General features: G+C 51.8%; 1 protein-coding gene across 1 annotated transcript; it reads right to left on the bottom strand.

Annotated features, from left to right (window-relative positions):
- Positions 1–8: 8 nt before the first annotated feature.
- Positions 9–10,584, bottom strand: PIK3IP1 (phosphoinositide-3-kinase interacting protein 1). Its single transcript, XM_065905100.1, has 6 exons — positions 10,364–10,584; positions 9,314–9,430; positions 9,104–9,223; positions 8,042–8,236; positions 7,865–7,943; positions 9–1,517 (listed from the first exon to the last, which is right to left on the bottom strand). The coding sequence occupies exons 1-6, from the start codon at positions 10,431–10,433 to the stop codon at positions 1,313–1,315; spliced, it is 786 nt and encodes a 261-aa protein (XP_065761172.1). The 5' UTR covers positions 10,434–10,584; the 3' UTR covers positions 9–1,312.
- Positions 10,585–20,491: the final 9,907 nt, after the last annotated feature.

The following is a 20,491-nucleotide window of genomic DNA, read 5'->3' as shown; positions in this document are numbered from 1 at the left end:
TTTTTTTTTAATTTATTTATGTTGAGTCAAATGCAGAGCGATTTCCTGCACTTTTATTTGCAGGTGTCAGAGTGAGGTATATAAAAACAGGTACACAGAAATGCTTTTATAGAAAAGTAGAAACCGGTAATGTTCTCTTCTGCATCATGACCAACAATAGACCCCCTGAGGCCTGGATCCCCTCAGCAGGTCACTTCTGCGAACAGCCTGCTGGAGAGACAGGGCCCCACAAACCCAGCCTCCATGAAGGGCAGTGACAGGGCTTTGGGAAGGAAGCTCTGGACAGGTTAGCCCTGCTGAGGCCCCCCAAGTGTGCCATCAGGGCCTCGAGGCTGACCATGCCGGCAGCTTCCTCTTGGAACCTGAGCGTCACCCCCTTCGGGCCTGCTCTGTCCAAAAGGTGTCAGGAACCCTCAGAACCCGTCCAGTGGGTCTCTGACTGTCTCACAAGTTAGGGGTCATGACCCTCATCCTGCTTCCCCACAGGAGGGTGTGGTCCTGAGTCCTTCCATCACCAGGGCCCCGCCCACAGCATCATTCCTGCAGGTCAGCTGGCTGCTGTCTCAGCCCTGAGGAATGCAGGGCGGTCACTCTGCACCCTGAAGGGAGGCTGGTGGTCAGGGGTGCCCCGGGCCCACTCAGGTCCTGGGGGCTGAGGCAGCCGCGGACCCTCCGCCCTCCTCCTCAGTGGAATGTCCAGTGCCGTCCTTCCTTTCGGAACACCTCTGGGCCCAGCCCGCAGTCCTGAAGGCACATCACTGCCAGCAGCCTCCGCCTGGATCCTCCTCTCAACCCACAGTGCTAACTTTCGTACAGACTTGTTTCCATTTCTCAGAAATGGTCAGGAGGGGACTGCGTCCCAAATACTGAAAAAACTAAGTACGTTTTCTAAACACCGCCTCTCGACCTGTGAATAACAGCGCACGCCACTCAGACCCACAGCGAGCACGTGGGGAGGCTGAGGCTGAGGCCGCCTTGCACAATGAATCACAGGGGAGCTGGGGAAGCCCCCTGTCCGTCCCTGCTTTGGTTCCGGGGCACAGGAAGCCCCTGTCACAGCGCTGCTGCGGGGGCTGCCGCTGTCCCCATCCCTGGGCAAAACCCTGCTCCATGGCATGGAGAGAGAGCCTTGGCAGGACCCTACCAGCCTCGCTCTCAGCCCACAGTGCCACCTGCTCCTGTCTTTGGGTTCAAACAGAAAAAGTGGGGGGTTTCAACCACAACAGAAAGTGTAGATCCTCCCAGCTGTAGGGGGGGGTAGGTGGTCCTGCACCAGTGTCTGCAATGGGCTCCTGCCCATCGTGGGGGGCGCTCAGGCACCTGGAGTGCCCGCCTGGCCCATGAGGGGGGCACTGCCTTCCTGAAGGTCGACTGGACTCTGGCTGGCGTGAACCACAACGGTCTTCTCATCCACGATCTCGCAGGTGGGGTTGGCGAAGGCAGACAAGGGCAGGGTGATCCGCTGCAGCTCCCGCTCGCACACTTTCTGCTCGTGCTGGGCTTTCAGGTCCTTGCCCCTGGCGGGAGAAGAGGGGAGCGTCGGGCTGTGCCGCCTGCAGAGTCTGCTCGTAGCCCGCACCCTGAGGCCCGGCGGGGGCCGGCCACAGTCACAGCCAGGCAGGGCTGTTCTGCCAGACTGCCTTAACTCAGCACGGAGCCCCTAATCCTCGTCTGTAAGATGGGGGTGACAGCAGCACTAACCTCACACGGCTGCAGTGGGGCTCAGTGAAGATGGTGGGGACGAAAGAGACCCTTAAAGCAAAATGGAGTTTTGCTTTTTCAGCCCGAGGCACCACAGGACCCAGAAAAACCCTCAGCCCGCACGCATAAAGCTGTCCAGAAAACTGACCTGACCATCCTGTTCTGAGAAGCCTCATCCGAAAGTCTCAGAAGGTGTGAGCTCTGGCTGGAAACAGGAACCATCCCCTTCCCAGAAGGTGTGAGCCCTGGCTACAAAGAGGGACCACCCCTCCGAGTGCAGTGGGCAAGGAGCCTCTGAGTGCTGCTCAGGTCAACAGGAAACAAGGACACCAGGACCATGGGACCCCTGGGTGTTCACGGGCCTTCTCCTGGCACTTCTCAGGCTGAGGTGTTACCCCATTTTATTCACGTGAAGTGCTCACTCCATGCTGAGGGCTTTACGTGCAAAACCTCACTTAATTCTGAACCCTAACAGTTAGGTCTTATCGTTCATTTTATAGATGAGGAAGTGAGTCCAGAGACGCTGAGCTCTCCGAATGACACGGTGGGCTCAAGCCCAAGTCTGCTGGACTCTGGCTGATGCTCAAGAGAAGTTCTGACCTTACGAGGGTCACCCCCTACAAAAAGGACAGGGCAGGGCCTTGCCCACCCAGTCTTCCCGCTGCGCACATCAGGCCCGCCCCACTGGGCCGGCCACGCCCACTGCAAGCCAAAGCGTGTGGTGCGTGCCTGGCACACTGCACGCCAGAACCCGGGTCAGCATCCTCTAACAGCGATCAGACACGTGGGCTCAGCTGTCAGAGGAACTCTTCCCAGAAGGAGCCCATCCCGAAGAGGCCCTGAAGCAAGCAGCTGATGGGTGACCTGGTGCGGCAAACAGGCCTGCCTCAGAGCCCCCAGGGAGACAGCTGAGAGCAGACTGATGACACAGCTATCACCCAGGGAGGTGCAAAGACAGGTTTCCAGAGACACAATGCTGAGGACACGGGCACTGGAGGGCAAAGAGCAGGTGCCTCCCAACTGCCTTTAAATCACCCAGTTCTCTGCCCCTGGCCCAGCCCAGCCTGGGCTGTGTGACACTCGGGCCTTGGGGAGCCTTGGTTTCATCATCTGTGAAATGGGAATGATACCTGACTGCAAATATGATGATGAAATTCAAAGTGGAGTCATTCCGTCGTGTCCGACTCTTTGTGACCCCATGGACTGACTGTAGCCTACCAGGCTCCTCCGTCCATGGGGTTTTCCAGGCAAGACTACTGAATGGGAAAGCATTTCGAAAACCATGGGACTGCTATAAAGCTCACAGGGGGCTGTTGCGATTTGCCCTGAAGGTGATGTGACTCACCAGGCAACGTTATCTTAATCTGGGTTCCCACGGGAACTCTCCTACTAGACAGCCAGGGTGAGTGTTGTTTATGTGACCCCGACCACTGCCCTCTGCTCTAGGCATTAAGCTTCATCATCCTGTAAAACAGGGAGCTGGACTTGAGAACCTCCAGGGCCCCTAACGTCCTGTGAGATCCCGAGCGTGACGTGGGCGCCGCGTCCCCCTGCTCCTCACTGTCGGGTCACAGACGGCACACCTGTACGCTCATGCCACCCAAGACTTGGAGGGCCACAGGGACACAGCTGCCTGGAACAAACGCACCCCCGCTCACGGCCCGAGATTCGCTCTGCCTCTGGGCGCTTCTCAGTTACGGCCACTGCCACGTACAAGAGAACACCTCTACCTCCCCCATACAACAGAAAACTGCAGTCTGCCCATGTCAGGAGAAACTTGGAAAGTCCGGGTTTAGTTCTATTAAGGAAGAGTCCCTTGGACTGCAAGGAGATCAAAACAGTCAATCATAAGGGAAATCAACCCTCAATATTCATTGGAAGGACTGATATTGAAGCTGAAGCCCCAATACTGTGGCCACCTGATGTGAAGAGCCGACTCGTTGGAAAAGACCCTGACGCTGGGAAAGATTGAGGACAGGAGAAGGGGGCGACAGAAGATGAGATGGTTGGATGGCATCTCAACGGACGTGAGTTTGAGCAAACTCTGGGAGATAGTGAAGGAGAGGAGGCCTGGTGTGCTGTAGTCCACGGGGTTGCAAAGAGACGCGACCGAGTGACTGAACAACAAGGGAGCCCACAAACAAGCCAGCAGAGAACCAAAGGCCATTTACAATAGTAGCAGAGTATGTGCCCAGAGCCTTGTGCCAAGGCCTGAATTTCAAAACCTAAGAGGCTGGAGGAAGCAGGAACTCCTGCTTCCCAAGGACCCCTAAGGTGCCAGGAAATGGCCTTCCCACCTTCCATCCTGAGGAGGGTCACCTGTGCACCGGCTGGATGCCACACCCTCTGTACATGCATCATCTTTGTCTCGTTTCCACCCAGCACTGCGTGTCATCCACATTTTACAGCCGAAGCAACTGAGGCTTTCCTCAACTGCCTCCTTTACCAAGCATCTGGCTGTGGTCTGTCAGGCTGTTGATAATGGTCAGGTTGCATCATACACAAGTCTTGAGGGGGAGAAAAATCAATATGGATTAATGGGGCAGAGCTGGGCTTGAAGCTCAGCCAAGGGTAAATGCAAGGAGCAGGTGCCAGGACAAGTCCGGATGGCAGTCTCTTCCATTTAGAAGCCTCAAAACACACTCAGCCCTGCATGCCTCCTGCTAGCGGCTCCCGTGAGTCCTAGAGGTGCCATGGCGGCCCCCAGCTCCTTCTGGGGTCTCAGAAAGGCCACCAGGATGGCTGCACTGACCGTCAGGCAGCTCAGCCCCTTCTCACCACCTGTGAGGTGGGGGGATGGCCCAGGCTGTTGTCTGACAGCCAAGAAAGAACAAAAGACTCATTCACTAACTCAGTTCCTCTCCTGGGCAGGCGGAGGAGTTGCTGACTGACACTTGTGCCCTTGCCTTTTTATCAGAGCCAGAGCACAGACACTCGCTCGGGGCAGGGAACTGTAGGCTGGCCCCCTGAACCAGACAACCAGGACAGAGGCCCTCCAGGCTGAGCCCTTGCCCGCTCCCACCTGCCTCCCTTCCTCCCCTCAGGGGAAGCCTGGTGTCTGCCCGCCCCTCCCGGCCAGGGGAAGACTCCCTCCCACTAGCCTCCTGGCCCTTGAAAGGGTCCAGAGCTTGCAGGAATTCTATCCTGACTGCTCCAGGGTCAGGCCTGGTAGCTGGGCCAGCTAGAAAGCAAGCGTGCACGGAGCTGCTGCCTGTATCTGACATCCTCTTGCTGGGTGACAGAGGCACCCGAGGCCTCCTTCAGGCAACAGAGGCTGCCACATTATTACGTAGCTCTGGGCCACCGCTCTCATCTCTGCCAGAAGTGGCGCTGTGCCACACTGCTGCTCAGGGCAAGTTCCTCAAGGCAGCCAAGGTCAGGAATACCAACTGTCTGCCCAGACTACGCTCATTTCATCGTCACAACAAACGTACGCGGCATCTACTAGGATCCCTGTTTCAGGGACAGGATAGCAGAAGTAGAGAGGCTCCGTCATTTATTCACGCAGAGGGCGGATTTGGGATCTGAACCTAGTACTGCCTGCGACCACCACCAAGTAATACTGTCTTTAGGAAATGTTAGAGCTGGGCGGATCATTGCTAACCTGCCCCATGCTATTCTACACGTGAGGGAAGCAGAGAAGGTAAATGACTTGTCCACTGTCACACCCAGAACTGCTCACAGTTCCAGAACAGGATCAGATCCTGGTTCTTTTGACATTTAAGCCCAGCTGTTATAGTTTGAAAGTTTCTGTTTTATTTTAAAAGGTTCTGTGCGTGTTCACTCAGTCATGTCTTAACTCTTTTGCAACCCCAGAGACTACAGTCTGCCAGGTTCCTCAGTCCATGGGATTTCCCAGGCAAGAATACTTTGCCATTTCCTCCTCCAAGGGATCTTCCCAACCCAGAGATTGCATTGGCAGGAGGAGTCTTTACCACTGAGCCACCTGGGAAGCTCGCGACTGTCTTATGCAATCCAAAGCGAACTGGCACGAAGCTCCTGAACCTTGCTGGACTTTTGGGAGACAGTGGCAGTCCTTATTGGCCATGTAGCCTGGACACACTGCTGAACTCCTCTGTCTCAGCTCCTCGCTGTGAAACAGTGTAAAAGTGGTCCTTCTAGTGAGGTCCTGCGGCTTTGGTGCCATCATCAGGGAGGGACACTCAGTGGGGCTCCCTGACAAAGTCCAGGTGGCTGTAGTGGTTATTTAACCTGGTTGGTGTTCTGCTGTCTACATGTAATAGTGAAGGGTAACCTGGGGTGGGTATGGGTGTGCTGGAGAGGGGACACAGCTCCATGGAACAGATGAGAAAAGGAGGTGCAGAGAAGTGGGAGGGCCTGCGCTCAACAGCCCTTTCCAGGACACTGTTCTGTGACTCTGGGGAGAGAGTGGGAGCTGAGCGTTTGCCTCCAGCCCACATGCGGTTTCCTGTTGTACAGGCTGTGCTTGGGGCACTTTTGCTGAGGAAAGGGGTGGTCTGGTGGTTAGTGATGAGGAGTCTGGTGACTTGGTGCCTCGCCCTGAGATTACAGGAAAGTAAATATAGGCTCTCGGGGCGCTCCCGTGACAGCCTAGAGGAGCAGATCTAGAAGAAAAAGGCGTGGCTTCCTCGTCCGGCCTGAGAACTGAGTTCGAGATTAAGGACATTTAACAGTCAGTTCAAGCACCTGGAGGCCTGGACACTGTCACAGGACTGGAGGCAAGACCAGTACTATCCAGTGGCTGGGAGGAAATATTTCAACAGCTAGACTCAGCCAACAGGGTTTGGGTCTGAGCTGCGAACTGTAACCAGGGCCTCCCCATCACTCCCCCTAACTCCCTGAATTGACCAACAGGGGCCCCTGAACCTGCCCCAGCCACTATCGCACTGAGAGCAGCGACCTTATGCTAGGGGACAGGAGACCCTCTCAGGTCAACACGTCCCCTCTCTGAACCTGTGCTTCCTGAATCACAGAAGATCAGAGAAGTGATGAAGCCTGGAGAGCGCAAGTGCAGTGTGCCCACATTTTACAGAAAAGAGAAACAACTATGGTTTACTGACCTCCTTCTTTGGTCCAGGAAGTCAAGTATCTCAGCGACAGCTGTGGCCTGGAGTAGGAAATAGAACCACGCTGCCCAAAGTCACGCAGATTGCTAGTCAGTGGCAGGACTGAGGCTTAGCTCCACCAAATGCTAGTGTGTGACCTCAAACAAGTCTCAGTTTCCTCATCTGTAAATATCATTGACCTTATCGGGGTGATTGTGAGGGCTGAGTTAAAGCACACATATCATTTGAAGCAGTACCTGGCCTTCAGAAATACTGCTGCTAGAACTGTTATTATTCTTACCAATATGTCCCCTTTCCCATCTGTAAAATGAGGCTGACTACAACACTCTAGAGACAACTCGATTTTAATACTGGATGACCCGCGGGGGCTGTGGTCCTCACCACTGGAAAACGCAGGCCACCACATCACTTCCTTTATAGGAAGCCTTCCCAGACCACAGTAAAGAAATATCACAGATACTCAGGAATGGAAGTCAAAGCCCCTGATTTTTGCCCAACATTTTGTAAATAATCTTCCCAGAGTCAACCAGTGCTGGAAAAATGGGCACAACTCGATTATCATCATGCACTCCAACTCACTTCCTTCCTCCTGTCCTAGAGGAGATCCCACTGCTTACAGCTCAGGACATTTAAGCCCCAACTGCAAAAGCAGTGGCTGGGAACCTTTTCTAGGAGCAGAATTTTATAACTCACAGAAAGAATTCAATCTCCCAGTCCCTGCAATGAGAGCCCAGCCTCATTTCTGAAAGGCCACCCAGCTCCACAGTAGACATGCTTCCACACCAGACAGCAGGGAATGTCGGTGTCAAGAGAGCTGGATGTGACTCCAGCCACTCCCAGGCAGTATAATCTTGAGCAAGTTAGTTCACCCTTCTGATGAAGGCCTCCTCACCTATACAATGGGGAATAAGAATCCCTACCTCATCAGGCTTGCTAGGTGAAGAGTAAAGGCACCAAAGATGAAGGTTTGTCCAAGGTCACCTGGTGAAAACTAGAACCAAGTCTTTGCACCCAATACCTCCCTTCCTACACGGAAGAATGCCATAAAGAAGTCTGGTTTGATTTTTTGTACCTTCCTCTCCTCTCTCACTGAGCCCAGAAAAGAAGCTACTGACCTCTTGTAGGTGTAGCCAAGGACGATTCCAGCTCCAATAACGATGATGATCACCATCATGGTGATGCCCAGCACGTAGCCTGCCAAGGACAGGACACAAGGTCCCGTTAGCTCCACCCCAGATAATCAGCAAATATTTCTCCTTGAATTTCACAAGGACAGAGGCAGGCAGTCATACCCAGGGTTCCCAGGTCCTTTTTCTCCTTGGAGTTCACCCGCACCCGCTGGCTGATCCCAATCACTGGCTGCACGGCTGCAGCCTCGCTCCGGGCAGGCAGGGCGTTGGCAGGAGCAAACACCTCATCTCCTCCTGGCACTTCAGCAGCCTCCTCAGTTCCTGTTGTGGAGGTTGGCAGGCCCTGGGAAATGGTATCTGGAGGTGAAGTGGGAAAACAGCTCTCATCAGACAGGGGCCTGAGTGTGGGGGAAGCTGAGTGGGCCCACCTTAGAATGCACTGTACACGCTGAAATCAAGACCTAGGGGCAAGATCTGGCCTAAAGGCTGCACCACAGCTGGAACAAGACAAAGAAGGCTGTGAGAAAGGGCCTCACCTGCCTCCCACGTCTTCATATTCACAAATTCTTGCCCTCTTCCAAGGCCCAGCTCAGCTCACCTCCAGGGGTACCCCCTCTATGCCAAGAGGCAATGCGTGACTCCTCTAAAGAGCTCACATTTGCTGAGCCCACACTTTATGCCAATCTCTATGTTACATGCTTACATATCCCATTTAATCCTAGAGAATCGTCCTTGCTGCCCTGGGAGCCACAAGCTGCACTCTGGAGTCTCAAGAAACTTGGATTTAAATCTGGACCCTGCCACTGCGTTTGGTAAGTCGCTGAACTTCTCTCTGAATCTTAGATCCCCCAAACTGGGTGGAGCGGGTCTGTGAAAGAGTGCCTAGTACACAGCAGATACTACACAAACACCGAGGGGCGAGCTAAGGGCGTGGACCAACGACGCACTTCTCCGGGGCCCCCCCAGAGGCGTTCCGGCGCAGAGCTCGGCCGAGGGGCGGGGCCTAACCGCCCACGGTTGTTTACTAGGCGCTCGAGGAGAATGAGCTCATTCCGGGCGGCGGCGCCGGCCAATGAGCTTCGGGTCCCGCGGCCTGGAGACAGCCCTGGCCAATCGGACGGCGCGGGGCGGGGCGGGGCCGGCCGGCGTCGCGCGGCCGCACGTGCGCGGCGGGTGCAGCAACAGCTCCCGGGAAGCCCGGGGCCCGGGGTCCGGGGCGGGTACCTGGGCAAAGCAGGTCCTCGCAAGGTCGCTTCTCGGGAGCTCCAGCCTCGCGGCTGACGTAGCACCAGGGCCCGCGCGGGTCCTGGTCCGGGTTCCGGCAGTAGCTGTGGTTGCCGGCGCCTGAGAGGGGAGAGGAGGCAGCATGGGCCCGGGTTGGGACACGGCCGCCGCCCGCCCGCCGCCCGCCCGCCGCCCGGGACGGGCACTCACCCGACTCTGGGGCAAATGCCAGGCCGCTCTGCGCGTCCAGCCAGTTGAGGCAGCGGTGGCCTGGCGCGGGGGAGGGCTGATCCGCCCGGTACAGGTGGCCGTTATCCCAGAAGCAGCCTATGAGGAAGAGGAGCCCCCCGACAGGACACTGAGTGGCGGGCAGGGAGCCCGAGCCCACCCCTGCTGGGAGACCCTGCCCTCACGTGGAAAACCCCGCCTGCCTCGCTGGGCTGTTGTGAGGCCGGAAAGAGAAGGGAGGGCGGGCGAGTGAAGAGCCCCAGCCGGTGCCCGGCCCCCTCTGCTCAGTGTTGGCGTTTTTCTTTTCTTGTTTAAGCCGGAAAGCACTGCACAAGTGCAAGGCGTTGTTGCTCTGGAACTTGTGACCACTTTGGAGGAAGGTGCGGGGGAGCCCTGGGTTCAGGACCCTCTGTGGAGACGGTGGGAGTTTTGGGTCGGAGTGGGGGGCGGCAGGACCCAAAATCCATCCTTGTGTTGTCATACCATGTTATATAAACTCTGGTGCTCTTGTCTCCGTGGATGAGGCCACACTTTCACAGGCAGCATTCCCTCCCAAGAGAATCCTACAAAGGCCTTTATATCCAGTCAGGCACAGGAGAGCCTCAAATGGAGGGAACCTGCCTAATTGCTGCCTGGATGTGACTCCAAACTCCCACTCCCCTCAGCAGGAGGCCCGCAGGAAGGGGCTGGGTAACGAGGGCCAGCGCTCTGGAGACACCCGCAAAGCCCCCCGAAAAGAACAGAACTTAGGAGTGGAGGAGATGAACCCCCAAGTTCCATCCACTCATGAGCCAACGGCAAGAAAAAGAAAAGAGAAAGTGGTTACTTGCCTTTGTTCTTAATGGCAAAGATGGAGCTGCAAGCTCCAGGCAGGGAAAGGAGAAGGAAAAAAACAAAACCAACAAAGCTTTCATGGGACAACAGGAACCTGCTACAAGCTCCGTTTCCTGTCGTCTTCCTGCTCGGGAAATAGGAAGCTTCACCCTTTCTGCCTCATTAAGTTGCTGCAGAAAGGAAAGGTGGTAATCTCACCTCCAGCTCCATAGGCTTCTGCCAGGAGCATGTTGCTGACGAGGATTGTTCGCACCCAGGCCAACAGCATCCTCACCTCCTTCGTCCTGCAGGTGACTGACCAACTAGAGTCCAGCCGGGGTCCCCCTAGGCGGCGGCTCTGCCTCCCGTTCCCAGCCTGGCAGTCAGACCTGCTCTTGTTATGCGCTTCTGGTAAACAGCCTCTCTTTAGAACTGGGAGCTTCCAGCAAGCTTGCTGCAGCGAGGTGGTTTTTTTATTTTTTTTATTTTCCGGCTGAAAGGCGCCCCCTGGGTCCTAAGCCTCCTATGCCATGCTCATCACTTTGCCCTGAGTCAAGAGAGGAACTCAGCCAAGCGGAGAGAGGCAGAAAAGTTCAGGTCATGCTTAGCAGTGGTTCAGCACTGGCTGCATGCCACTGAGACATGCACTGGCTGCATCCCCGGGGCCTTTCTGCTCTTCTCTTTACATTTGTGTGAGTACATAAATAATAATTTTGTCAAGAGGCATCTCTGGGGGTTGGGGGCTCAGGGAGTTTAGAATTACAGTCAGTAAGGCAGAACCACTTAGGGAGAACATGTTAGCTACACAACTTGGAGGAACTCTAGACTGGATGGGGCACAGATAAGAGAATCCAGGTGGAAGCAGCTCTTTATACCCATTCTTGAAAAAAAGAAAAGGACCTTGTGGTTTATACATGTTTATAAACACTGACTTTTTTTAAAACAGTGTAACTTTGCCAGAGTCATATCAGTCACAGTCTTTTGCTTTTCTCTGGGGCTTGGGGGTGTCATATATAGTAGGAGCCCACTAGGGGTCTCTTTAGTTGGAAACACATGTCGTGCAGACATTGGGACATTTGCTCAGCTGTGTTTAATAGCCTGGCCTTTGTACCAGCCATGAATTCATATAGAGGAAGTTAAGGGAAATGGTTGCCCTTTCCCCACCCCCACCCTGTGGGAAATCCATCTGCAGCGATTTATATCCATTCTTAAACCTCACCACGTCCACACGCCTGAGACCGTTTGGAGTTAGGCAGCACGGCCCTCTTCCTGTCTGGCTGGCAGCGCCTGTTCCCAGGCAGGCTCAATAAACTGAGGGATGGAGCAGAGTGATTCGCCAAGACTACCTTGTGACTCAGGCGAATCTCAAAATAGAAGTGGGAGATGGTTTCCATCTGAGGGCTTGCATCTTGCAGGCAGTAATTTAGGGAGGAGGGGAACAAAAAACTTTACTACATAAGTTTCAGACGTTTTCTCAAGGAAGAAATGTTAAGCCTCGTAATGTGAAGTGAATTTGAATTCACCACACTCAGATTCAGACATGGCAAGGGCAGAGGGATGAATTGAGTTTACTCTTTGTAGAAGTTTGGTGACAGTGGGTTCCGTCCATCCATCAGATAAGACACATTGCTTTGTCTTTGCACTTGCTCTCCCATCTCTACACGAGCTTCTGGTCTTCTGACACCCGATTTGGGAGTCTTGTCTGGGAATAACAGACATAAATACACAGATATGCCAAATTCTTATTCTTTAATAATTCTAACATATTCAGGGATCTTTTTTAAACACTTTTAATTAATTTTACAAAAATTTTAAGAACCTCCTACAAGTACATGTTAGATAAGGTTCTGTATACTGAAATACTGAGAAGATATCTGTGAACAAAATATTTGAAATATCTGCCTTCATGGAGCTTACATTCTAGTTTAAAAAGATAAATGACGAATCTGTAAAAATGTCAGGTGGTCTTAAGTGTTATGAAAAAAAAGTGAAGCTGGGTAAGAGGGAGAGTAAGGAGGTGGAACCTCACTTGCTCAAGAAAACTTACACAGTTTTCAAGGAGGATATTTTTACAGGGAAAAGGCTGAAGGGGAAGTTTTTTGCTTAGTTTTCCTTGTAAGTCCCAAGTCCTCTTACACCACTGCAAGAGATGTATGATACATATTCTATTTCATTACATACTCTATGTCAGCTTGGGAAAATGAGAATGCAGTTCTGATTTCAGAGTAGCAGGAGGTTCTTGTGGACTGATCCCTCAGCATCTAATCGTTGCCTTTGTAAGCAGTGAGCTCTCAGTTATTGTCTGATGAAATGCTCCTCCCAGGACTCTGAAGGGCTGCTTCCGCTGGATCGTAATACCTTCCCTCCTGATCACAGTAGAGGCAGCTGTGCTCAGGCCATCACTCTTTCAGATTATCCACTGTGCCCATAGAGGAGTGCCAGGACTTCCTCCTCCAGAGCCCAAAGCTGCTTTACCTGTTGCTCTTATCATCTAATTTCCCCTTTTAAAACACTGCTGTCTACCCTGACTTACACACCTTGATACACAGCAAAACCATGTTTTGTGCTGTGCAACTCATCTGGAACAGTACTGCCTGAAAGAGAGAAAAAACAGGCCAGAAGAGATTTCTTTCAGCTTAGTCATCTCTGCTTTTTCCCCCTTGTAACTAAGACACTTATCAGGCTGATTTGATTTTTTTTGAGACTGACGGACTTGTTTCTCAGTCCTTCAAAGGCATACTCTGTTATAATAGGCTCAGTGCCTCCCTTCCTCGGGGAAATCAGATTTAGTTCAGAGATGTGCCTGTCATCATCACTGATGATGTCTTGTTTTTTTCCTTAGGATCCAAATTTGAATTTTGCTTCATGTATTGGTGCAATATTGGTCATATTTTATGCCCTATAGTTATTCCAAACTTCAGATTTCTTCTGGAAGTATCACTACAATAATAATGTGATATAGCACTGCCCAAAATAGTCACTTTGGATTGTTTATTTCCTGAAGACAGCATTGTGAAATATAATATATTTTACTAACTATTCGAGGGATGTTTAACTTTTGGTTTCACGTTAAATCGTTGCTAATCCAGAGAGACAAGGCTATCAAATTACCTCAGAAGGGAGCCTCCAGAGCATTGCCCAAGAAGGATGGGCAGTTTGCTTTGAACTTAGCTCTAAGAAAGCCTTCAATCTGTTAAAAGGCTTAAGAATCCTTTTTGTCAGCGAAAGGGCCAAGATGTTGGTTAAAAGAAGTCTGTGATGAGACCTTATGAGTTGACTCCAGATATTCTCTCCATATGATGTGTTGTCAAAGGGGCCGTAAGTACTTCCCTGGAGACCCAGTGGTTAAGACTGCAGGATTCTGCTGCAGGGGACACGGGTTTGATATTTATCCTGGTTGGGGAACTAAGATCCTGTATGCCTTGCAGCACGACTAGAAAGGAAAAAAGTGACCACTGAGATTTTGCTGAGAGGTGTTTGGATATACAATCACAAACTGAGCAGGGGGTGATTTTATGAAACTTGTTAAGGAAATAATAACCCAGTCAAAAGAGCTAAACTCCAAGGGTGTTTCTAAAGTTTGGCCTTTGGTGAGTTAGGTTATGTACATTTTGGTACATGACTAAGTGTTCAACAAACATTTGAAACAAAGGGGAAAAGCAGAGTATGTGAAGGAAAGAGTCTATAAGTCCACAGAGGTAGTAATTTTTTAAGGGTAAGCAATAAAACATCCAAGGGCTTCCCTGGTGGCTCAGTGGTAAAGAACCCACCTGGCCAATGCAGGAGATGTGGGTTCAGTTCTTGTGTTGGGAAGATTCCCCTCCAGTAGGAAATGGCAACTCACTCCAGTGTTCCATCCTGGAAAATCCCATGGACAGAGGAGCCTCGAGGACTATTGGGTTGCAAAGAGCCGGACACAACTGAGTGACTGAACAACAAATTACTTAGCATATGTAATGTCACATGTCCTTAGCCTCTCACTGTAGGGGTTGAGAATACAAACACAGACGTAAGGATTCAAGTCCCAGCTCTATCACTAGCTACTAGTAAGGAAGCTACCAAACTCCCTGACTCAGTCTCCTTATATGGGAGAGCAAGAGAAAAACAGTGCCTGCACCACTGAATTGTTGACATTCATGAAACCTTGACTAATCGTCAGTTTTTAATAAATGTGTCTGTTTTTGTGTCACTAACCTCTGACTTAGAAGTACTGAGTACATTTGCTGTCTTTCAGAAAATTACCATCTGGCTATAAAGATCAGGCTAACACGTGTGAAAATAAAAATAATACAGGGGCATTTATAAGTAGGTGTTAAAGAGCATGACAGGAGGAAAAGGAGGCAACCGAGGATGAGATGGTTGGATAGCATCACCAACTCAGTGGACATGAGTTTGAGTATCTCTGGGAGATACTGGAGGACAGAGGAGCCTGGCATGCTGCAGTCCATGGAGTCGCAAAGAATCAGACACATCTTTGCGACTAACAGCAACAACAACAAAGTATGACACAGACAATAAAGGTTTGTCAGTTGAGTGATTATTAAATGCTGTTCACAGACGGGCACTAAGCTGAGTGCTGCGGATACAACAGTGACCCTACCAGGTCCTTGTTCTCGAGAAGTTCACAACCTGTGATAGATCAGGTGTCAGTGGACAGGCAGAAGAGTGCAGAGAGGGACTCCCCTGATGCTCCAGTGGCAGAGATTCCATGCTTCCAATGCAGGGGGCCTGGGCTTGACCCCTGGTCAGGGAACTAGATCCCACATGCCTCAACCAAAGAGTTTGCATGCCACAACTAAAGATCCCTCATGCTACAAAGAAGACTGAAGATCCTGTGTGCTGCAACTAAGACCCAGTGAAGCCAAATAAATGTTTTTTTAAAAAACACAGAGATGTCAGCACTACTCTAGAGATTTCTGCTACTGGGACTCACAGGAGAGGTGTGTGGTCTAGTTTTAAGATGTCAGAAAAGGCTTATCAGAAAAAGTAAAATCTGAAAGGGAAAGATCCATGTTCTCAGCAGGTCAGAGGATGTACAGAAGCCTGGCAGGGGGCCTGTCACCGTGGCTGGTGGAGCCTTCAGGGAGGTGATAAAAGTGAGTCCAAGAAGCCAACAAGTGAAGTCAAAGAGAGAAGCGCTGACCAGGTTCTGGAGGTTCCCGAATGTGGGCGTTATCCTGAAGACAAGGCCGATGCAGTCAGACTTGTGTTTTAGTGAGATGACTTGGGCCACAGCATGCAGGATTGGAGGAAGCCGAGGCAGAGTCGGAGACCTGGAGAAGGCCGTCGCAGTGACCTCGGTGACAGAACTGTGGGCCTGTCCTGGGACTGAGGCCACCTGGCTGTGAATGCTGCTCTCCCACGATGGACAGGAGTCTGAGCAAGCTCCGGGAGTCGGTGATGGACGGGGGGCCTGGCGGGTTGCAGTCCGTGGGGTCGCAAAGAGTCGGACACGACTGAGCGACTGAACTGAACTACCACCTAATAGCTGTGTGACCTCAGGCAAGTTACTTAACGCCCCTGTGTCTCTGTTTCCTAATCTGAAAATTGAAAATGGTAATAAAATTTACCTCACAGGCTTGCTGGGAGGATTAAAGCAGCTGGAACACACCTGTCCGACTCACAGTCTCACCGACATAGGCAGTGCGGCTGAGGCGATGCAGCACATGAGGAGGAAGAATGAGCAGGACTGTGTGGCTGAGGGGGTGTTGGGAACAAGCTGGGGGACCTACCGAGTCTGGGGAGGTGGTGGTGGTGCCACTCGCTGAAACCAGGAGCCAGAGGAAGAGCAGGCTGCGGAAAGGCTGAGAAAATGTGGCCAAAGGTGTGTGGCTGCCAGCCAGGAGAGTGTCTAAAGTTAGAGAAGCTGTTTCAGGAAGGAGGGAGGGGTCAGCGTTGCCAAATGCTGCCAGGAGCGTCAAGGAAGAGCTGAAAAGAATACGTCAGTGAGACTTCCCTGGCAGTCCAGAGGCTAAGACCCAACACAGGGGTCTTAGCTCCCAACACAGGGGGCTCCGAGTTTGATCCCTGGGTCAGGGAACTAGATTCCTCATACTGCACCTAAGAGTTCACATGCTGCAACTAGGACCCCCCGGTGCAGCCAAAAAAAAAAACAATTTTTTTTTGCCATAAACTGGGGAGGTCAGAAGTGGAGTCCAGGAGCTGTAGACTGTCAGGGAGAGAAAGCAGGAAAGGAACAACTTGGATTTGGAGCTGGAGTCATTGACCTTGGCCAGTTGCTAGGCCTGGTGTGGGCAGTCACATGACATGATGAACTCTGCAGGCTGACTTTAGGGAGGCAGCACTTTTGCTGTGTCTTCAAAATGTAAAAATGATCATCCGTGTCATTTCAGGTGTGCCTGGCATGATCGTGGTGTTTGCCATGAATTATTTTAATTTGTCCTACATGGCTGTAGTTATTAATAGCGTTTATACTTACGTGAATTTATCTGTTAAATCTGTCCTGGATGCAGGAATTAGCATGTAGCTGGGAAAATATCTCTGTACCACCTTTTGAATCCTGAAATTTTCCTCTACTGAATCCTGTTGATTCTCTGAGTAGCAGCTGTGTCTGGGCTGACTCTCCTTTCCCGTGCACTCTCCTCCTCCCGCTCCTGCTCTGCACTGTCACATGCATCGTTTTCTTCACCCACCTTTTCCCACAGTTAGCTTCATCCCATCTTCTCTTCAGAGACATCCTTTAGGGACTTTCCTGGTGGTCCAGTGGCTCAAAGACCCCACATTCCCAATGCAGGGGGCCTGGGTTCAATCCCTGATCAGGGAACTAGATCCTTTAGTGCCACAACTAAGAGTTCTTATGCCACAACTGAAGATCCCGCCTGCTTACAGTTAAGACCCCATGTGCCTCAGGTAAGACCCAGAGCAGCCCTCCCCCCAAATATATATATAATATATATATAGTTTAAGAAAATATTAATAAGCACGGTAAAAATAATCTCTAGACTCTGTTACAGTAAAATAAAGAGAGAAGAAAAGAAAAAATTCCATACAGGATCATAAAGTGACTGTGGCAGGAGGAGGTGCAAGGATGAGGGAAATGAATGTCTTATTACTGCGAAGCCCGGATAACAACCACGTGTGTCACAGGGGAGTCGTAAGTGGACACAGTTTGGCCCCAGCTCGGCGAGACCCTGATTTCAGTGATAGGAGGTTATGTATCAGCCTCAGACTCTCAGTGTATCCCGTGAGTTCCCAGTGACATTCCTACCTGGAACTTTCTTCTGCATTTACCTTAATGGCTCAGCTGGAACGCAGCCATCGCCGCCTAGCGTTCTCGAGTTTTATGCAGTATTGGCAGCCACTTCCTTATTGTCCTGCTATTAGAAATAGAAATTCCGCCCAGTCGCAGCCAGGCTGTCGCTGCCCAGGTGGTGGAGGGGCACTTGCACTTTCCAGGACCTTGTCCTTTCCAGCACCGAGGGGCCTTCTGTCACCTTCCTGAGTCGTCAGGTTTATGAAGAAGCTTCCCGTTCCTCGGGTGGCTCTGCCATCAGCCATTTCACTGCTTGTTACTCTGACTCTGTGCTCTCTTGGCTGTAAGAGTAAAACCTGCTCCAATAAACACGACAGTGTTAACATATGTAAAGCGTTTAGAAGAGCGTCTCACACGTATGAAGAGCTGTTATTGCTAATATGATTGTTGTTACTGCCACCGTCTCCGATCAGCAGCTGAAGCCCAGCTGAGCCTCTGATTTTGCTCTTGTTATGCTGATGGTTACGAAAATCCACGTGATCTAGAAATGGGGTAGAAAATACTTGGTTTCCTCTCCATTTTGTGGCCGCCAAGGGAGTCCCTTGCGAGTCCTTTGATGCCCAAAAGTTTTTTCCTCTGGCTGTTTGCGCTTTGGGTGTTATATTTTGCATGTGTTTGCTTAGCTGTCCCAGCACCATTTACCATTGGCTCGATGGTAAAGATTCCGCCTGCCAACGCAGGAGATGCAGGGTCAATCCCTGGGTCAGGAAGATGCCCTGGAGTAAGAAATGGCATCCCACTCCAGTATTCTAGCCTGGAAAATTCCATGGACAGAGGAGCCAGGTAGGCTACAGTCCATAGGGTCACAGAGTCAGACATATCTGAGCAACCGAGCACACACACACCCTTGTCATTAAAATAATTATGAAGTGCCTGTTTTGTTTTTTATTTTCCCCTGATGTGCTGTGCTTGGGTTTATCAAGCTCTTTTGTCATCCTGCTTTCTGGGTTGGTATTTATTTTTTGGATAGCCTTGTTTGCACTGTCTCTTCTAGACCCAGACTCACTAGCTCTCAGGTCCCATCCTCAGACGTCTGAGATTGCTGGCTGGGTTTTTCAGTTCATCCTCACAGAAACTCAGACCACTCCCACCTGCCTCAGCCCAGACCTAGTACCTCCTACCTGTTGTGAATTTAATTTCTGGGGTAAAGGACTGCTAAGAAAGCCTCTTTCTTTAACTATTTAAATTTTTTGTTTTGGTTGTACTGGGTCTACGTTGCTGCACCTGGGCTTTCTCTAGTTGCAGAGATGGGCTGCTCTTCACTGTGGTTCGCAGGCTTCTCATTGCAGTGGCTTCTCTTATTGTAGAGCACGGGCTCTAGAGCACGTATGCACAGTAGTCGCGGCGCACGGGCTTAGTTGCTCTGCAGCATGTGGAATCTTCCCCATCTAGGGATCGGATCCATGTCCCCTGCACCCAATGGGTGGATTCTTATCCACAGTACCACCAGGGAAGTCCAGAAACTTCTTAGTGGAACCAGAGCTCTCCAGAGGTCAGGAGTGGCACCAGCCTTACAATCTGCTGCGGTAAATTACTATCCGGGAGAAGCCATATGAGGAAACACATGGGGGAGAAAAAAAAACTTGTCTTTTGAACTTCTCTTGTATTGCCAAAACAAGCCCCAACAAGCGCCGTCTGTGTATGTAATGTGTCCCCGTCTTTAGATAGGAGGCGCTCCCAAGATGATGCGGCTCGTTCAGGTTGTGCAGCGCCCGCACATGTCCCAGGAACAGAATTCACCCCTCACGCCCGCGGAGTCTCCTATGTCATCCTCACCAAACTCAGCTTTCCTACCGAGCCACGGAAGACAGAATTTACATGTCAGTCGTTTCCCCGAGGGAGGTCTGAAGTTCCTTCTTCCCCGCTCTGGTGAATAACCAGGTGAGGGACCCCAGAGAAATGACGTGCACACGCCGTGCTGCTCTCTAAAGGCTCAGGCTCGTGGCTCGCGGAGCAGACCTGCGGGAGGAGGGATGGCCGACCAAGCCCACAGCTGCGGGTGTCTGCCCTGAGCTCATGCAGAGACGCCCAGCTTTCTCCCATAGCAAACAGGGTGTCTCCTGTGAAACTTGGCAGGAGCAGTCACCGACCAGCTGGTTGACATACATAAATTTCCCCTGTGGGAATTTTCAAGCAGATACAAAAGTAGAGAGACTTAACGAGTTAGCAGGTACCTGTCACCCAGCTCATGGCGCTGTCAACACAAGGCCGACCTGTTCCACCCCCAACCCATATCATTCCCTCGCCCCACTGCATTATTTGAGGGAAAATTAGTATATTGATCACGCTTTCAGCTTCTGCTTGTTCTTGAAGCTGTCTCCCTCAGGTGTGGAAATGTGAGCTGTCATTTAGGTTGCTCTTGACGGCTTTATTGAGCCCGGCATTCTCTTTCTGGCAGTGTTTTTGGTATTGGCAGAAGCACAGGCATTTTCTGGGCTCAACAGTTCAGCATCCCGGGAGCCTGTCACGTGTCTTCCCTGTGATCCCAGCGCTAGACCTCCACTCATGAGCTCTCCCGGCTCATCACCCCTGACGGTGGAGGCTGGGGGTTACTCTTCATGAGGGTCTAGGCTGGCTCAGAGAAGGGGCTTAATACCGAGTTGTTGTTGCCTGACTGGATGGATTCCATTTGGCCCGAACCTCACCCGAACCTCACCCTCAGCTATGCACCTGGCTCTGTGTATCTTAAATGAGGAGGGTCACCTGAGCCTCACGACCCCTTTTGTCCCGCTGCAGAGTCCAGGTTTTCCTGGCTCCCCCTGCTGGCCGCTCCCGCACGGCTGCGTACAGGTTGACGCCAGAGCCCAGCTCTGCCAAAGGGGAAGTCGAGCACTGTCCTGAGGTGGCCGGGCCAGTCCAGGCAGATCTGAGGAGGAGGAGAGCAGCTCGTGGAAAACAGCTCTGGGAAGGGCGGCTTTCCGGGGAAGGGGCAGGGAAGGTGGCCCACTGCCCACCTCGGTCAGGAGGGCGGGGCTGAGGCCTCAGCCCCGGAAGGCCACGTGGGCCCGTGAATGAGCGGGTCATTGTGTGGGGATCAGGCCAGTACTGATTAGTAAAGTTGGGCTTCTTCTGCC

This window comes from Muntiacus reevesi, chromosome 13 (genome assembly GCF_963930625.1).
Source record: "Muntiacus reevesi chromosome 13, mMunRee1.1, whole genome shotgun sequence".
Taxonomy (NCBI): Eukaryota; Metazoa; Chordata; class Mammalia; order Artiodactyla; family Cervidae; genus Muntiacus; species Muntiacus reevesi.
The sequence above is the reverse complement of the archived record's forward strand: the minus strand, read 5'-3'. Positions and strand labels throughout refer to the sequence as shown.

What these genes read in the sequence shown, in the direction of transcription:
- PIK3IP1 (XM_065905100.1), bottom strand. Translation starts at nt 10,433, where the DNA reads ATGCTGTTGGCCTGGGTGCGAACAATCCTCGTCAGCAACATGCTCCTG. An exon ending in GGCATTTGCCCCAGAGTCGG is followed by an intron (nt 9,224 to 9,313) that starts GTGAGTGCCCGT and finishes CTCCCCTCTCAG; the next exon opens with GCGCCGGCAACCACAGCTAC. An exon ending in CTTGGCTACACCTACAAGAG is followed by an intron (nt 1,518 to 7,864) that starts GTCAGTAGCTTC and finishes TTCTCCCGCCAG; the next exon opens with GGGCAAGGACCTGAAAGCCC.